This window comes from Ictalurus furcatus, chromosome 11 (assembly GCF_023375685.1).
Source record: "Ictalurus furcatus strain D&B chromosome 11, Billie_1.0, whole genome shotgun sequence".
NCBI classification, from domain to species: Eukaryota; Metazoa; Chordata; class Actinopteri; order Siluriformes; family Ictaluridae; genus Ictalurus; species Ictalurus furcatus.
Genome location: NC_071265.1, coordinates 26,015,837 through 26,033,833, shown reverse-complemented (window position 1 = coordinate 26,033,833; position 17,997 = coordinate 26,015,837). Strand labels below are relative to the sequence as shown.

The following is a 17,997-nucleotide window of genomic DNA, read 5'->3' as shown; positions in this document are numbered from 1 at the left end:
GACTAGCATTAGCAACGGAGACCATTATCATTTTTGAATATTTAAAACCTCCTCAGAAATCCGATCAGGTCAGCTTATGTTATCCAGATGGATAGCATGATCAGTAAACATGAACATTTTTTTAAATTTGATTAAAACATCAACAGAGTGTCTGGCCGGTTAGCTCTTATTAGCCAGGTCGTTCGCTTTAGCAGTAAAGATTATCAACATTTTTAATGTGATTTTAAATCTCCTCAGAACTTTGTCAGGTTCACTCTTATTAGCTAGGTAAATATCATTAGCAGTGAATTTAGAATAGGAAGTCCTATTAAAAAAAATGCTCTCAGGTTAGTTTTTGCTAGTCATCAGGCTGGCATTAGCAGTGGAGAATATTAGCATTTTTAAATATGACTTCAAAATCTTATTAGAAATTCTGTCAAGTTATCTTTTGTTAATAAGCTGCCTAGCGTTAGCCGTGAGAACTAACATTTTTGTATATATTATCACAAGTCTTGTGGGGTAAATTAGCTACAGTGCATGTTACTGTATGTTTTTATAGATATGTCTTAACTTTCATACTGGGGGTGAACATGGGGGAATCATGAAATTGTAGAGTGGTTTGAATTTTTCACATTTGCGCACACACACACACACACACACACACACACACACAGAGTGAATTAGCAGCAAAAAGTTTAGGTTGGACAGTTTTGTTTTTAAAATCAGTGTTTGTTCCTGTGGAGGCTGCAGTGTTGCCAGACAAGGATGTTACACACCACACTGCCATTTTTCACGTATATTTGGTGTAAAATTTTCATTTTAAATTTGGGATTTTATTGTGCTGCTAACTAATCTACATAGTATGCTCAAAGACTAGAGTGCATGATGTGTGATTTAAGACTGCCTTATTTTTCTTTCCTCAATACATTTCCCAGCACTGTTTGTGTGTGTGTGTGTGTGTGTGTGTGTGTGTGTGTGTGTGTGTAGACTACAGATCTGGATACTCTGAAGCAGTCGTCTCGGTTGGTTCATTACTGCGCTACTCCTCTGCTCTTTGACCCACTCTTCAGGAAACAGATTCAAGATGAGCTCAGAGTACAGCCCCAAATGAAGGTCTCTCTCTGTCATTTTCTCCCTCTTTCTTTTTTTTTTCCCTTCATGTAGTTCAGCAGGGCTTTATAATTAGTTTTGATTTCTCCTGACTGTCATCATGTTGTACGTCTTACCTCATGGCCGCTCTGGCTTTTCTAACTGTATCGCGCCTTTCTTTTCTTTTCTCTCCCACCTCTCCTCATCTTTCTCCATATCTTTCTCTCCTTCTCCGTTATCTCCTCTTGCTTTAATCCTATCATGCCATCTTTTTTTTCTTGTTGCTTATTTTCCTCTTTTGTCAAGATTTGATTTCTCTCCCTTTTTGAGCTCGTGCTCATTTTCTTATTCTTCAACGCTATCTTCCATTTGTCCATCTCATAATGTTTGTTTTATTAGCTTGAGTGTTTCTCCAGTATTGTGGTGATCCATATGACTAGCAAAATTTTTTGGTAACAATAAAATTATTGTTCAATCTCATCTCTCTCTCTCTCTCCCCCTGTCTGCCTCATTCTGTCTCGTTCGGTCTCTCAGAAGCGCCATCGCTCCAGTGACTCGGCAGCTTCAGGTCGAGACCGCAGTCACAGCACAGACTCGGCCGAGCTGCTTCCTGTTCGCTGTAAAGAGGAGCAGGAGATCTGCAGCGCTTTTATGCAGCAGTATGTGCAGTACCTGCAGAGCCTGGGCTTCATTCTAGTGCAGGTCCGACCCCCATCACCTGCACGCAGGTATACACACACACACACGCAACCCATGACGAAACACCGCACACTCCTTCGGATCTCCATTTCACACACGTTCCACTCAGTACTACAAACACCACTTCAGTTCTGATCAGTACAAAACACACTCCACTGTTCACCACCTCACACACCTCACTCACTCTAGTGGTGGAAAGTGATCTGCTTAATTCCTGTAGTGAATTTTTAAAAATCTTTCTAAACTATACATGTTTTCCTAGGCATAAAGCATTTTAAGGGGAATGAATTTGAGTGAGCAGATTGCATAAAATGCCAAAACTGTTACTTGGGAAGTGTTTTTATAAAATATATGACAGAATATCATAAATGTCAGTACAGGCAATGCAAATGATATGATCTTATAAAACTTTTCCATAACAGCACAAGTAAGCTGATTTTTATTTATTAAGTGCTATATGGTGCTAATATGCTAAAAATGTCAATCTGCAATGCTCAGTAAGAGCTTTGTCCATTTTCAGCAGATCATCATAGGCTCCAGTTCTAAGTTCGTTCCTAAGCCTCATGGAATTTAGAGACCGGTATCACAGAGACAATGCCTCTTTCCATGAGACTGATATCACAGAGGCCACGCCTCCTTTCCTGAAATTGATAACATTGAGCAGCCCGTACAGGATTTCCTGGGGGGTTTTTTTTGTGATTGTTGCGGCCAAAAATGCTTGATTTTGCTGCATTTTTTTTTTCAAAATTTGCACCTTGCGGAGTTTTTCGTGCTTTTTGGTGAAATCGCAATTGTACAAAATTGTTACGCGCGGTCTTTTGCAGTGACGTTCGTTGGTGAATGAGACCTTTTAGCCGTACTCATGTGCGACGCACGTGAATCGAAGCGGGCTTTGGCTTGAGTGCATGTTGTGATGACGTCACGCGAAGTGTCCTGGCCCGGGTCTGCCGAAAACCGGTGGTAATTTTGAAAAATTGCAAGCTCCTTCGATTATTCTGGAGGTTGCTTGATTTCGCGTGATTTTCTGCGATCGCAAAATCGCATGATCATGCAGGGACTGATTGAGGCTATGCCTCATTCCGTAAGACTCCCAGCAGAGAGGCGGTGACTCTTTCTGTGTATGTATTTGAGTCATTCGTTAGAGTGGAGCTCTAGTTCAGCACAGTGTAAAACATGGCTGCATGGTGTTCTGCCTCTGAGCTCAGTGACTTTTCCAAGAAGTATAATAACTGTGTGTGTGTGTGTGTGTGTGTGTGTGTGTGTGTGTGTGTATATCTCTGAAGTGTAGTGAAGGTGGTCACACTGCAGATTGTGGCTGTGTGTGATTTACTCTGACCAACAGCATGAGGCTTTATTACTCACAGGGTCAACAAAAGGCTACACACACACACACACACACACACACACACACACACACACACTTTGTCTTTCTCTCTGTCTCACCCTCTTTGCAGTATTGCTCGTGCCCGGGCGGCCTTGCTGAGCTCTCTCTCCACAGAGGGCAGATCCTCTTTTTCTTCTTTTTCCTACAACAAGCAGAAGAGTGAAGAAAGTCCAAAGGTACACACACCTGTAATAGCACACAGGCCCCTAGCATTATACACATCTGTCTCATCACCGTTACAAACACACTGCCATGTGCTAGATGTTAGTAGAGCGTCCACTAAGGATTACCCAGTCTAAATAAACAGTTTTTAAATAGCAGCTAGCCAGTTCCCACTAGATCGGTATACCACTATGTCACTTTACAACCCCAATTCCAAAAAAGTTGGGACGCTGTGTAAAATGTCAATAAAAAACAGAATGCAGTGATTTGCAAAGCACATAAACCGATATGTTATTCACAATAGAACACAGAAAACATATCAAATGTTTAAACTGAGGAAATGTACCATTTTAAGGAAATAATAAGATCATTTTTAATTTGATGATTTCATATATATATATTTTATATACATATTTTGCGTGTGTTTCAGCAGAGCAGTGGATCAGGCACTACGGCATACCACCTGCAGAGAGCACTGCCTGGTGGCATCATGTTGATGGAACTGGCCTTTCAAGTACGTTCTTCACACACTAGCAGTCACAAAATAATGTTTGGTGATTAGTAATTGATATTTTTTTGTGGAGTTGTGGTGATCAGTGTTGTCATCATCTGAGATAAATCTCTCTCTCTCTCTCTTCCAGGGATTTTACTTCTGTGTGAAGCAGTATGCGTTGGAATGCTCACGGATTCCCATGGGCCAGACAGTTAATTCCCAGGTAATTCTGCATTGTAGTGGAAGTGAAATGGGAGTGTGTATGTCTTATCTGTGTGTGTCTGTATTCTTGTCACCTTTATCTTTTTTTTTTTTAACTCACTCGATTCCACTCAGATCAGGCCATTAATATCAGGAGTTTCTACTAGCTCTGCTAGCCAAGGGTCACTAGTCATCACAGGCTCTCTATCTCTCTCTCTCTCTCTCTCTCTCTCGCTCGCTCGCTCGCTCGCTCTCTCTCATTCTGTCTCTACCTCTCTCTCTTGTCCTTCTACGGTGTGTTAGCTTTTTAGCTTTGGAGTGGGTCCAGCTCAGCTCTAGATGAGGACTAATTAAATGTAAGTGTTTGTAAATGGCTGCCATGTTTACCAAGCGTCTCCAGATGTCACTCAGTGGGAGGTACCACACAATTGCAGCTGCTCAGATCAAACAATTAAGTCGTTACAGTTTGCGATTGTTTTTTGTTTTTCTTAAGAGTTGGAGTGACTGAACGAAAAGCCTCTGTGTGTTTTAGGTCAGCATATTCCTGTTTAATGGCCACAATGGGTTATTGGAGCGATGAGCCAGATGCTGAAAGGAATTAATGGAGCAATAATTATCAGAATTAGTAATAATTACCAGGATCCTCTGTCATTTAGAATATTTGCTCCGTTAGTTCTGTGAAATTGATATCAATGTACTAAAAAACAAACAAACACCTAATTCGGCAAATTACTGACATTGAAGTAATGCACGCTAACACGTTAGTTATCAGTGACCGCAGTAATAACAGAACATGCCAGTTATTTTATACCACAGTAAACAATCTCTGTTTGTTTTTTCAGTGTTGATGCTGAAATTAAGTTTCTGTTTCAGTACATAATGTTGTATTTTCTGGTCTATAACATGATTTTGCCTTCTAGCATGTACTGTGACATAAAGTGAAGCCTTTGCATTAGTTTAACGTTGCAATCGGAATGAACATGAACATTAAAACTGATTCATGCATACTGTTCACTAATAATAATAATAATAATAATAATGTTTGTAAACAGCAACAAAAAAATGAATAGAGCTATATGGGACAGTCGTGGCTCAACGGTTAAGGCTCTCGGTTACTGATCAGAAGGTAGGGGTTTCAAAACCCAGCACTGCCAAGCTGTCACTGTTGGGCCATTGAGCAAGGCCATTAACCCTCTCTGCTCCAGGGGAACCATATCACGGATGATGCTGCGCTCGGACCCCGACTTCCTAACAAACTGAGATACGCAAAAAAAAAAGAGAAAGACATTCACTGTGTTGTAATGTATATGTGATAAATAAAGGCTTGTACGCTTCTTCTTCTTTGATAGTGTAGCATGCAGGACAGTTAGTGCTCTCCTCCTAGCACAGTGAACTTGACATGGCTTCACAAGTGGTCTTCACTCATCTAGGTTGGTAATTGTTGAGACTAATTAGCAGGTGAAAATCGGCTTCCTCGTAATAAATGAGAACTTTGACCATTATCCATGAATTAGAAACGACAGAGTTTCAGCTTCGTAGTTTGAGTTGTGTATAGGTACTGTGTAACTAACCCAAAGGGTGGAACAGTAAGATTATGGTTCAGGCTAATATCAGGGGGTTTTTTTAGCACAGGATATTTGTATTCTAGAGATTTCGGATTTCTTTAAAATTGCATTTGAATTGTACTTTAATTCATACCGCCAGAGATGGCGAACAGAAGCGACTTTGGTGTCATATCACATAAACCACAAGACAATTAACTTTTGAAGAATGTCACGAGAAGGCAATATCATAAGAACCTCGAATGTTTCCGCTTTGTTCAGTAATGTTTCACTCATTACCTAGATTTTACATTTCACATTTAAAAAAAAATTGTGAATGAAAATATAAAAGGGTCGGCATGTTAATTCTGTTAGGGAACTGCTAGAATATCATTAATGGCAGAGCTTTTCAGAGAATCGCTCTTGGCCTTCAGTATCGACCTGAATAGACAAATATCTTTTCATAGATTTACTCTTCTTTAAAAAGTGCTTTTCTTGTAGCACATTTAACGTGTGGATGTCATTTCTACTGGTATAGTAAAATATAACCATCAAACCAGTGTGCAATCAAAGCTCTGGCTAACATAGTGAGTAAATAAGTGAAGTTCACTGGAAGTTTCACAACATGCTTCCTATTAGACGTTCTGAGCTATTGTACCCTCAGTGTAGTACAGAAAACACTGTACAGCATCCGTGTGTGTGTGTGTGTGTGTGTGTGTGTGTGTGTGTGTGTGTGTGTGTGTGTGTGTGTGTGTGTGCATGCATGTGTGTGTGCATGTGTGAGTGTGAAATGTAACTTCTGCGTGTGTTTCATTGCTTCTCGTTGGTCTTTGTATACATTTCTATAGAGTGTTTCTATACACTGTGTGTTTCTCTGTATCTGTGTGTGTGTGTGTGTGTGTGTGTGTGTGTGTGTGTGTGTGTGTATGTTTGTATGTCCCATCTCATCCTCTCTCTCCATCAGGAGCCATCCCCTCGTAGCAAGCCGTTCCCCGAGGCCTCCTCAGACTCTGTGGTATGTCCCAGAATCCTCAGGCTTGTGCCCTCACATCAATCAGGCTTTAGTTCTTCCCCCTCATTCTCCTTGCGCCTGCAGCCTCGCCCCTTTCCCCCTATTTGCGATTTTCAAAGAGAATGGGATGACTTCTGTTCGTTTTCTGCGACTGTCTGTTGCACGATTCTGCCATTGCAGGTTTCACTCCGCTCATGTTTTCCTCACTGATGTCATCTGGGAGACGGGATGGGATTCTTCTAGGGCACAGTGTGGCTTTTTTCTGCAGACAAAAAATTTAAACGTCCTAACCAACACTTCTGTTTCCTGCTAAAATTATTATATATGACAGCTTGCATATATAAATGCTGCTTCGGTCCTGACTCAGATGTTGCTATTGTTGTTTGAATGAAAAGAGAGAGGGTCTGAGTTGGCGCTACGTGGCCAAAAGTATGTGATCACCTGACCGTTACACCCATATGTGCGTTTTCCTTAAACTGTTACACGAAGTTTGGAACACACAATATGATGACTTTGTATGCTGTAGCATTAAGATTTCCCTTTACTCTAACTGAGTCCCAAAGCGAGATCCATAAAGAAATATTTTACCAAGGCTGGAGTGGAAGAACTCAAGTGGCCTGCACAGAGACCTGACCTGAACCCCACTGAACACCTTTGGGAAGAACTGGAACTGACTGCACCCCAGGCTTCCTCACCTAACATCAGTGCCTGACCTCACTAATGTTCATGTGGCTGAATGGACAAATCCCCATAGTCAAACTCCAGCATCTGTGTGGAGGTTATTATAACAGCAAAGGAAGGCTCATATGCCTGTGATGGTCAGGTGTCCATACACTTTTGGCAGTATAGTATAGTTAAGGAAATACGATGATGATGATGATGATGATGGTTTTGATTAAAGCTACTCACTTTTAGTTTTACCTTGCATTTCATCTTACCTTCTGGCCTTTATGGGCATCTACAGATCTTAGCAAATCACTTACCCTTTACAGTTTGGCAACTCACACAGCATGAAATACGCCTGTTCTCAAGCGGAGCGGGAGGTGCACCTTTCTTTTGAGCGGAGAAAGGTGATGCCATAAGTTCTGAGTTCGGTTTTTAAAGTGAAAGCTCTGGCATATATCTCGTCACTGTTTTTATGAGGTTTGTGTTTTTTAGCTGACCATAACATTTTTTGCTAAAACAGGAAAGTGGCTTCCTTTGTTGTTGGTGTACCATCAGTGTTGTCAGCGTCAGATTCTGTGAATCAATGTGCAGATAACTTTTGCACACTTTGAGGAAGGAGCTGTCTGCCCTCTTCTGCATACATGAGCTCACAGACCGTTGACTAGTTTTGCTATGGTTGACAGGAGAGCGAGAGTCAGTACACCCACCCAGAGAGCATGGGAAATTTTGCTGTCTTGGTTCCCGGCTATTGATGGCTGTGACATTGTCAGGATTTGAACTGGACGTTAGGACGATCCCAACTCGGGAGCCTTACAGTCCAGTTCTATGAATGCCAGTTACTTTTTCTATAGCTGGCTATAACATGTTTGCACCTCAGCAGCCTCGTGAATATTGGTATCAGCATAGCTGGAGTGCTAGGGTCTGTAATTTTAATATAGTTATATTGTGTATAATATAATTATATTGATTTGGCAAATACTACAGATACAAATACTACAAACTCGATAGCTTAAATTGATAGTAGCCAGTTTGAACACAGTATGCATCTATAGGCACCTCTGTTGTACATAAATAAAGTATCAGTATAGTGCAGTGACTAGACTTTGAGTGTAGTGGCTTATTTAATTTTTGCTAGCTTATTAATTGGGTTAGCTTTATGTTACAGATTGGGATAACTACAAGAAAGATGAAAATCGGTCCTATAATGGAAGGAGTACAGGAGAACGTGTTTCTCTTTCCATTTTTCTTACTGTGGATGGTGAAGGATATACACTGACCTTAAGTGCTACCACTGTCCTCAATCTGTTATTCTTCACTTAATGGCAGGACGTGATCAGTTAAGAACTTTTCTATCTGGCCACAGAAGAATCAGGTTCAGGAAGTGAAAATACAAAAAAAAAAAATGCTTCAAGCCGCTGCTGTTTCTAGGAATGTGACACCCGTGGAGTACGGGTCTGGGTGATCACTGCCTTACAAATGTTTCGGCGGCGTCAGAGAGGTAAATGAATGTTGGACAGTCTCGGCCATTCATGCATTCTTTATGATGAACTTTAAATGCTTACTTACAGGCAGATGAGAAACATCGTTATCCTTCATTAGTATTCAATTTGAAGTGGGTTAGAAGTGGACCACCAGAAAATCGCTCTCAAGCATGCGCACACACACACACACACACACACACACACACGCACACACGCACACACACAAACAAGAGTTGAAAGGTTCAGCTGTGTTAACATAATAGCTGTTTCTCTGGTTTTTTGATTTGATAAGACCTATTTGCATTTTTTTCCCCTGGCTAACGGTCAAGATGAAAGCGGAGTCAGAAACCGCGCTTAGCTTCCCCCCCGCACCTTTCCACCATGCTTTAACTACTCCCGGTTGTTGCCTCTCTGCAGTCATTTGCATTTGCCATTAATGCCTTTGTAAGCTAGTCTTTGATGGTGGATTTAATTAAATAAGGCACGATTATTGAGCTGATATCACAGAGGCTTACAAAAGAGTTTCACACAGGCTGGTTTGGCAGCGATGGCCAGGCTGTTAGCATGCAAAATGTACCGTGCTGGATATTGGATGTTGGAAAATTGTGTGGTTGAGTTTGTAGTCAGAGCAGTAAAAGGCTTTCTGAACCACTGCATAAACAATAGGCTTATAAGTTAAGGTCTGGTGGTAGAGATGGACGATAAGGGAAAACAGTAACGATTACTCCAAGGTATTTTCTTGATACCAGATGTGTACCACAATATTTGGGTTGCTTGCAAAACATTTTGTTTAACAAAATTAACACTTTATTTTTAAGATTTTTTTTTTTTTTGCAAGAAACAGTGCAACTAGGACGAACATACTAGTGAATAACAAGTATGTATAATGCACTACCTATGGAAATGCTATTAATTTACAGAGTAAAGGTACCTATTATGGTGATATGGACAAAAATGTTATTTTTGGGGGCATGGGGTGGTTTGGATGAGAGAAGTAAAATACCCTAAAGTAACCGCTATATCAGCAGCTGTCTGATCTTACCACTGATACATAATCTGCTTATTCAGTCATTTGATCATTCAGTCACTCATCAAACTCATCCTTCCAAATTGCTGTAAAAACAGCCCAGGATGATGATCAAGCTGTTTAAAGCTCCAGTCTAACCTGAATAATCAATGACTGTACCATGGCATTTTATGGTGATGATAACTTTTAGATCAGTTTATCCATGAATGTCTATTTTCAAGTCCATGTTATGAGCTTTCTCAATCATAACGCATGTGCATGTGTGAAAATGGCCGTGGCGTGTCCAAAGTAGAATTTCTTCTGCTGCTGTTTGGTCTCTGGGGGATAGAAAACCTTGCAGTCTAGAGCTGGCAGAACAAGAGGTACAACTTTGGAAATAATCCCCTTTGCCATGATGAAACTGCTGGAAAGCTAAACAAGGCTTTCATATATAAATATGTTGTCCTTAAAAGTTGGTGCCAGTGCTGAAGAGATTCTGCCCTTCTTTATTTATTTATTTTATTTTTATTTTTTTAAAGAAATCTGGTTATTTGAAAAATCAGAGCACCAATCAGCAGAGTAATTGATTATAAACATACAACCCCAATTCCGAAAAAGTTGGGACAGTATGGTAAATGCAAAAAAAAAAAAAAAAAAGGTCATTCAATTCACCCTGTACTATATTTTAAACACATTATTAACATATTTGATGTCTTACTTTGTGAATTTAATTCATTTTTGAAAATATACACTCATCACAAACCTGATGACTGCAACACACTCCAAAAAAGTTGGGACAGTCGATTGTTTCCCACTGTGTAACATCACCTTTCACCTTTTCTTTTAATAACATTTAAGCGTTTTGGCGCCGAAGACACCAGTTGGTTAAGTTTAGCAAGCGGAATTTTCCCCCATTCATCCATTATGCATTTCTTCAGCTGTGCAATTGTACGAGGCTTTCGGTGCCTTATGTCACGCTTCATAATGTGCCACACATTCTCAATCTGAGACAAGTCAGGACTGCAGGCAGGCCATGCTAGCACCCGCACTCTGCTTACGCAACCATGCGCTTGTAATCCGGGCAGAATGTGGTTTGGCGTTGTTCTGCTCTGGATGGCAGCACATGTTGCTCCAAAAGGTGTACATATCTTTCTGCATTAATGGAGCCCTCACAGATGTGCAAGTTACCCATGCCATGTGCACCGACACACCGCCATAACATGACAGACGCTGGCTTTTGCACCTGATGTTGATAACAGCTTGGATGGTCCTTTTCCTCTTTGGCACAAAACACGATTCCACTGTGTGCTACTGTCCATCTCAGATGGGACCGAGCCCAGAGAAGTTGGCAGCGCTTCTGGACAGTGTTGATGTACGGCTTTTGCTCTGTATAGTAAAGCCCTGACTTGCATCTGTGGATGCAGCGGCGAATGGTGTGGACTGACAGAGATTTACCAAAATATTCTCAAGTCCACGTCAGGATATCCATTACAGACTCATGACGGTTTTTAAGACAGTGACGTCTGAGGGATCGGAGATCACGCGCATTCAGAAGTGGTTTTCAGCCTCGCCCTTTACGCACCGAGATTTGACCGGATTCCTTGAATCTTTTAATCTTTGAATCTTACCGATTTGTCTTTGGGAAATGTTGTTCTCAAAGTGTTGGATTATTCGCTGACACATCAGTTGGCAGTTTGGCGAGCCTCGGCCCATCCTTGCTCTCGAAGGAGACCCATCCCTTTTTTGGAGGCTCCTTATATACTATGATTAGAAGATTGCCTTAACTGTTTCACATCGCCTTCTTATTTCAACTTGTCACATCGCTATCGGTCCTAAATTGCCCCAGTCCCAACTTTTTTTGGAAAGTGTTACATGCATCGATTTCAAAATAAACGTTTATCTTCAAAAAAAAAAACTATGCAGTTGATTAGGTAAAACATTAAATACCTTGTTTTTATATGTTTTTTGTTTAAATACAAGTCAAAGTACATTTACAAATCACTCCTCTTTGTTTTCATTAGCATTTTCCATACTGTCCCAACTTTTTCGAATTGGGGTTGTATATGTGTATATATATATATATAGCCTTGGCTGGAATGTGTTTTGTGTGTGTGTGTGTGTGTGTATTCCCAATAGCTGTCAATGCTGTTCACCGAGGAGTGTGATAAAGTGCGAGACCTGATGCATGTGCACTCGTTCAGCTACGATTTCCACCTGCGTGTGGTGCATCAGTACCTGCTAGGCTGTCACATGACCCTGAGGCAAGGCTATCAGCTGACCAGTTTCCTGGAGGATTTCATTTCCCATCATCCCGACATCCCCAAGTTTGGCCGCAACCACGTCTTCCAGGGTGAGCGCATAAATCTCCTGTTCTGTGCATGATGCTTGAAATAGATCGTGTGTATTTGCCTAATGAACATGAAAAGTCATATTTAAAAACCCCATTAACACTAAGGTATGTTCAGGATATTTGTGAGTAGAAAGGTGAATGTCTGTTGTTTGTAAATTTTCATTGAAAAAAAAAAAAAGGTCGTTTTAGTGACCGTTCTAGTGCTTTTGTATTTGCGCTTCCTGAGACAGATCCTTGTAATATCACAAAAGCTCCATCAAACGTTATTAACCGAACACGGCTTGGTTGATCAACTGTGTTACAGGGGAACTGTACTTTTTTTTTTTTTTTTTTTTTTTTTTTTTTTTGCCAAATCATTCATTTTGCTAGCATACTGGGATGTGATTTTCAGCTTGGTTTGTTACTTGTGTGCGCAGGGAATTTCTCCATGTCCACGGGAATGATAACGGCTCACCAGCTGTACAATTACATCACCGATCACGCTGGGACTTACGGCATGAAGCCCCTCCGCATGTCCAAGGCTGCAGTGAACATTGAGAACAAGAAGGGTGGGCCAAGTGCGGAATTGCATGAGTATGCGCTAGTGGCTCTGTGGAACAGGTACGACTCATCCGTTTCTCGTGAAAGCTTTGTGGAAATCATTAAATGAAGACAGGGTGTGAGAAGAATTAATAAAAATAACAGTATTATTAAATGCCGAAGTGAAAAAAAAAAAAACAGCACATCTAACAAGAGCTTATACTGAGTGTCCATATATATTCTCATCTTTCCTGTTCTTACATAATAATCTTTCATTTATATTTTATGCCCTGGGCAGTGAAATGAGCTGCTGCACATTTCGTAAGATTAGTTAAAATAGCTATTAAAACATTTTTGCCTTCAGTCTGGTGTCTGCTTTTACGGTCAGAATCAGGCCAAAGTGGACTAAAATTCAGCCTGGAATGTGGCAATGACTGACAGACAGTTTAAACTGGTCCAGAGACAGCTGTGAGTGTCTGATAAAGCTGCTTGGCTCAGAGCTGATTGGCTACTTATACAGATGCCGGTGTATTTTATCTCTTTAACTGCCGAGTGTTGAATCATATGAAAACAAAGTCGGTTTTATGAGAACGTTTAAAAAAAAAAAAAAAAAAAAAAAAAGTGTTGCTGCTGATTTGACTAGCTTGAGTTAGTTTAGGCTTTTATGTCATTAGTTGATCAGGATTCACACAAGGGGCTTGAATGTAGCTTTTTTAAATGTAAGTGCTAGAAACAGCCCTTTTTATATACAGTGGTATATATTTTGGTACCGAAATATGGGTTTCGCTGTGCAACACTGAGACCATGAGGGGCAGCGGTGGCTTGGCGGTTAAGGCTCTGGGTTACTGATCGGAAGGTCGGGGGTTCAAGCCCCAGCACTGCCAGGCTGCCATTGTTGGGCCCTTGAGCAAGGCTCTTAACCCTCCATGGGCGCTGTATATCATGTCTGACCCCAGCTTCCTGACATGCTGGGGAATGTGAAGAAAAGAATTTCACTGTGCTGTGATGTATATTTGACCAATAAAGACTCCTTATCATTATAAGGTAAAAATAAATAATCGTCAGTGTGCACTGGCCAACCTCACGTTCTTTTCAGTACCATATTTTAACCCACTGGTTATTTGAAATAAACTAATTGAAAACCTGCAGCTATAAATGCATTACAGTGCGTTCTTTTTCGCGAGTCACCAGCCAGTGTTTGCAGGATGAAAAACACTTTTGAATATTAAGCTGCTCTCATTGTTCGAGTTCTCCAGTGATGGAAGAGAACTTGTGAAGTAGAACATGTATTTTCTCACACGTTTTGTATTTCGTCATTGTCCTGTATAATTGAATCAAAGCTGGATGTTTGTTCTCTCTTGTTTCAGTTCTGGCACATATAAGGACCTGGAAGGGCTGCGGCACCACGACGACTTTGATGTTTCTCTGCTCGTGTGTCACGACGCGGCTCCGTTCGAGGAGCAGTCCGAGGGAGAGAGACACCTGCTGAGGTACTCGCAGCGGAGAGAAGGATCTGAGAAAACGAAATAGAAGAGAGAGACACGTGGGCTCAGTATTATCCTGTGTGACGGTGGACATTTTAGATTTTGTGTGTATGTAACAAATAAGAACAGTTTTGTTTTTGTCTGCCTGTAAACACACACATGCCTAAGAAAGGAGAGACACGTGGATATTTATTGGGCATTTTATCAGGTACATTATCGTATACGTCACTTACTGCAGGGGTGCCATATCTTGACTGACACGAAATTTCGCTGTTCTTTCTCTCTCATCGATGGATGGGTTAGAAGATGGCTCTCTTTACATATGTGTATGTGTGTGTGTGTGTGTTACAGGCTACGCTACTATGTGATCATGACCAGTCAGAGAGAACTGTTCCCTCGGCTTACAGCCGACATGCGCCGCTTCAAGAAACTCCCTCAGATCTACCGTGACCCCGGTGACCTCGGTGGACGTGGTCATATCGAGAGAACAGAGCCAGGCATCATGGGAGGGCGGGAATACGAACATGACCTCTGGGAGGAGACAGCCTTAGCCTTGACCTCTGAGCCTGAGCTTGACCTTGACCCCGAACCAGGAGAACACCCGTCAGGAGCCGAGAGTGAGGAGGATTCTTCAGACTTCCCCGACTCGTCGTCCCCTCTGTTCCCACTACTGAACAGCGAGGTGATGTCGGCGCGGAAGCAGATCCAGAGCAGCGTGACTGAGGCCATGGCTCACTGCCGGAGGGATAACTTGTGGCGGAGACTCTTCCACGGGGAGCATGCCTCCCTCGACAAACTCAAACTCAGCAAGCTGGCCTTCGCTGAGCTCGAGGAGCTGCTGAATGCAGTGCAAAGCCGATCTATCGGAGAGATCGACCCTCAGCTGGTAAATACACACACACACACACACACACACGTAATCTAAACTTTCCCCGGTGGACAGACAAGTCACATTATACGATATTACTTAATACACAAAAACAGTGCTGTTGATGTGAAGCAGAACCCTGGGGCTGCTGCTTCTCTCCACAAAGCAGCTGAAGTCTGCAAGTCTGGCTTGAATGCTGAGGTGGCTGACCTGAATATTTTAGACAAGATTATTGAATCATGTCCTTGTTCATATGTGGAAGTTGTTTAGCAAAGTTACAATGAAAGTGCAGCAAAAGAAGCTGTTAAATAGTTCCGTTCACAGCTGGTTGACTGTCTCTCGTTATCTGTAGTGTGCTGTCTTTGCCATACGTGTTTAGTTAGCGAGGACAGTAAATTGACAGTACAGTACATTAAATTAAGTTAATGTCACTTGGATGACAGAAATGCATATGGTATGTAAAATGTATTCCGATACTGTATGTAAGATAGCATGTAAGTATCATCGCGAGTGTGTTTAGTCTGAATGATTAAGCATATGAAATCAAACGGCCGTTTAAAAACACACAGTGGGCCTCGCTTATCGGTCCTTCAGTCAAATTGCGTGTACGTGTTTTCATCAGTTCCACTAAAAAAAAAAAAACGGAAAATTCCTGACAGATTGACAAATGTTTTGACAGTGATGACTTACTTGTGCGTATATTGATCGATGTCAATCACCCGGAAATTACCCAGCATGTTCATGGCACAGCTGATTTACATTTAGTGTCGTCCATAAACCTTCATAAAGTGCAACACTTTAAAATAAAAAATAAAAAACATTTAAATGACACCTACTCAGTGAAAGCGTGCCTCCTAAACATGGCGTGTTCTAAATTGTACAGTATGGCAGCTCAGTCACTGCAGCATCTTTGCTACCATAAACACACCCCATCGCTTCCCCCTTTCATAGGGTTTGTCCTAATTGGATAGCTAGTCTTATCTGTCATATTTCATGGATTTGTTTTGGACCGCTTCTACCGAGTCTCACAAAATTGTCATTCAATATTTTGTAATTGAAACCAATATGCAGCGTAGACTATATATAAAAGCTAACTCGTGCTTATTATTCAGTTTAAAGCCCAGCAATAGGCCTCACGCAACCTGCGATCGGTTAACGACCGACTTTTAGTAGTGCCTACTCAACGTGGCTCAAGGTCCCTATCCAGAACCTTCAGACTAACTGTTCCTCAGAGGTGGAATGAACTTCCAACCTCAATCCGGACCACAGAATCTGTCACTGTCTTCAAAAAACAGCTAAACACCCACCTCTTCCGTGAGCACGTAAATAACCCCTTAAATTGCTAACCTCCACATTATTTAAATAATAATAATAATAATAATAATAATAATAATAAATTAAAAAACCCTACTCTGGCGCTTACACCTCTACTCTGCGCACTTTGCTTCTCTAGAACTCAATTATAAGTCTTGTACGGTAGCACTACTCGTATTGTTCTCCGCTTGATATAGCGCTTTGCTCGTATTCCCTCTTTGGATAAAAGCGTCTGCTGAATGAATAAATGTAAATGTAAATCAAGCGAGGATCACATTAGTGAGTCTCTTCATAAATAGATTTACAGTGATGTCCAAAAAGCTACTCCAGTAGGGAGAGACAGTAGTGTACTACACTACGCACCAAAATAAGCTAAAACAAAAAAAGAAAAGCATAATATGATGTGAAGGACAGGACACAAGACAAGTACATACGTCTAAAATGGCATGGATGACTGAAAACCTCCACACACACACACACACACACACACACACACACACACTTTCATCTCCTTGATTCACTGTTCACCCATCCTCCCTTTCTTTCGTTCCTCTCTCTCTCTCTCACTCTCACACACACACACACACACACACACACACACACATACACAGAATGCATTCAAAGTGTTCAGGGAATTCAGCCTTTAGGAAATTGCCAGAACATTACACAGCTCTCCTGCCCTGTGTCGATGTGTTCTGGACGGCTCAGGTGGTTTTGATGGGTAGCAGCAGTAGCTCACAGCTCCATGGGGGAAACACTACACTCCTCCTCATTACACAGCAGCACACCAACGCCTAACGAGAGTCAGCAGCTCGACCCTTTAATATTCCTATAATGTCACAGCAGGTCCCTTTTTAATGGCACACAGCACATGCTTACATGTCAGACATTCCAACTGTACATAACCTGTTTTCACCATGTGCAGGGTTAAGTAAGTGTGTTACTCCACAAGTTATGCCAAATGAAATCTCCTAGCTAATCTCTGTTGGCCGAAACTAGCGTAACACGGTCTTGAGCATCTTGTTTTTCTAAGGCCTGTTGGTTGTGTGTCAGTTTGAGTGTGAGTGTGTGATCATGACGATGTCCAAGAGTGTGTGTTTGGGATTGTATATGTGATTTATTTCCCTACTGCCAACATGTATGGAGGCACTCCGAGCAAAGGCACGTGTTGATCATTGCTTGCATGACCTATTATGATATTCAGAACATACGATATTAGTATAATAGGAAAAAATACCATCGCAGGCCCTAGAAGAAGGCAGCCTAGGTAGGCAGCATGTTTTACCGTTGTTAGCATTCCCAAGATCAGAAGGTGGCATAAGGACAGCATTTTTCTAAGGTCCCTTACATTGCAGTTATATATATATATATATATATATATATCGCTTGTAATGATACCCAGCATGTTATTAGTACGCAGCTCTAATTCCTCTTGGTGCCGTCTGTCCTCACCCGAGTAAAAATCGCTTTTGATTACAGCCCCTACAGCCAGCACTACCGAGCACATGCCTTCTCCGCTGCTGTTTTCCCTCGCAAAATTAAGTCCGAAGTCGATGCTGCTCAGATACGCCACCTCTAATATGTTCGTTTGGATGATGTACGCGGCTGTCAGGCGTAGGCAGGCCCACAATGGCAGGATGGATGGAGCCTGAGGAGGTGTTTCTGCACACGCTGATAAGGCATTGAGAGGAAAGACGCCAAGAATTAGATTTCCTTTAAAAATCTGATTCAGGTTGCGAGTAAAGTGTG

At 41.5% G+C, this 17,997-nt stretch overlaps 1 protein-coding gene across 9 annotated transcripts in view; it reads left to right on the top strand.

Moving 5' to 3' along the window:
- The window catches only part of szt2 (SZT2 subunit of KICSTOR complex), a 122,390-nt gene that overhangs the window by 100,323 nt on the left and 4,070 nt on the right, over positions 1-17,997 (top strand). For 5 of the 9 annotated variants that reach the window (XM_053635903.1, XM_053635904.1, XM_053635901.1 and 2 more), the window contains 10 exons: positions 967-1,092; positions 1,603-1,796; positions 3,222-3,327; positions 3,744-3,827; positions 3,955-4,029; positions 6,513-6,563; positions 11,850-12,063; positions 12,480-12,663; positions 13,950-14,072; positions 14,418-14,952. In XM_053635903.1, the coding sequence (XP_053491878.1) occupies positions 967-1,092; positions 1,603-1,796; positions 3,222-3,327; positions 3,744-3,827; positions 3,955-4,029; positions 6,513-6,563; positions 11,850-12,063; positions 12,480-12,663; positions 13,950-14,072; positions 14,418-14,952 (1,692 nt within the window). The remainder of the gene's footprint in view (positions 1-966; positions 1,093-1,602; positions 1,797-3,221; positions 3,328-3,743; positions 3,828-3,954; positions 4,030-6,512; positions 6,564-11,849; positions 12,064-12,479; positions 12,664-13,949; positions 14,073-14,417; positions 14,953-17,997) is intronic. The other 4 variants (XM_053635900.1, XM_053635902.1, XM_053635907.1 and 1 more) reach the window with 3 other exon arrangements.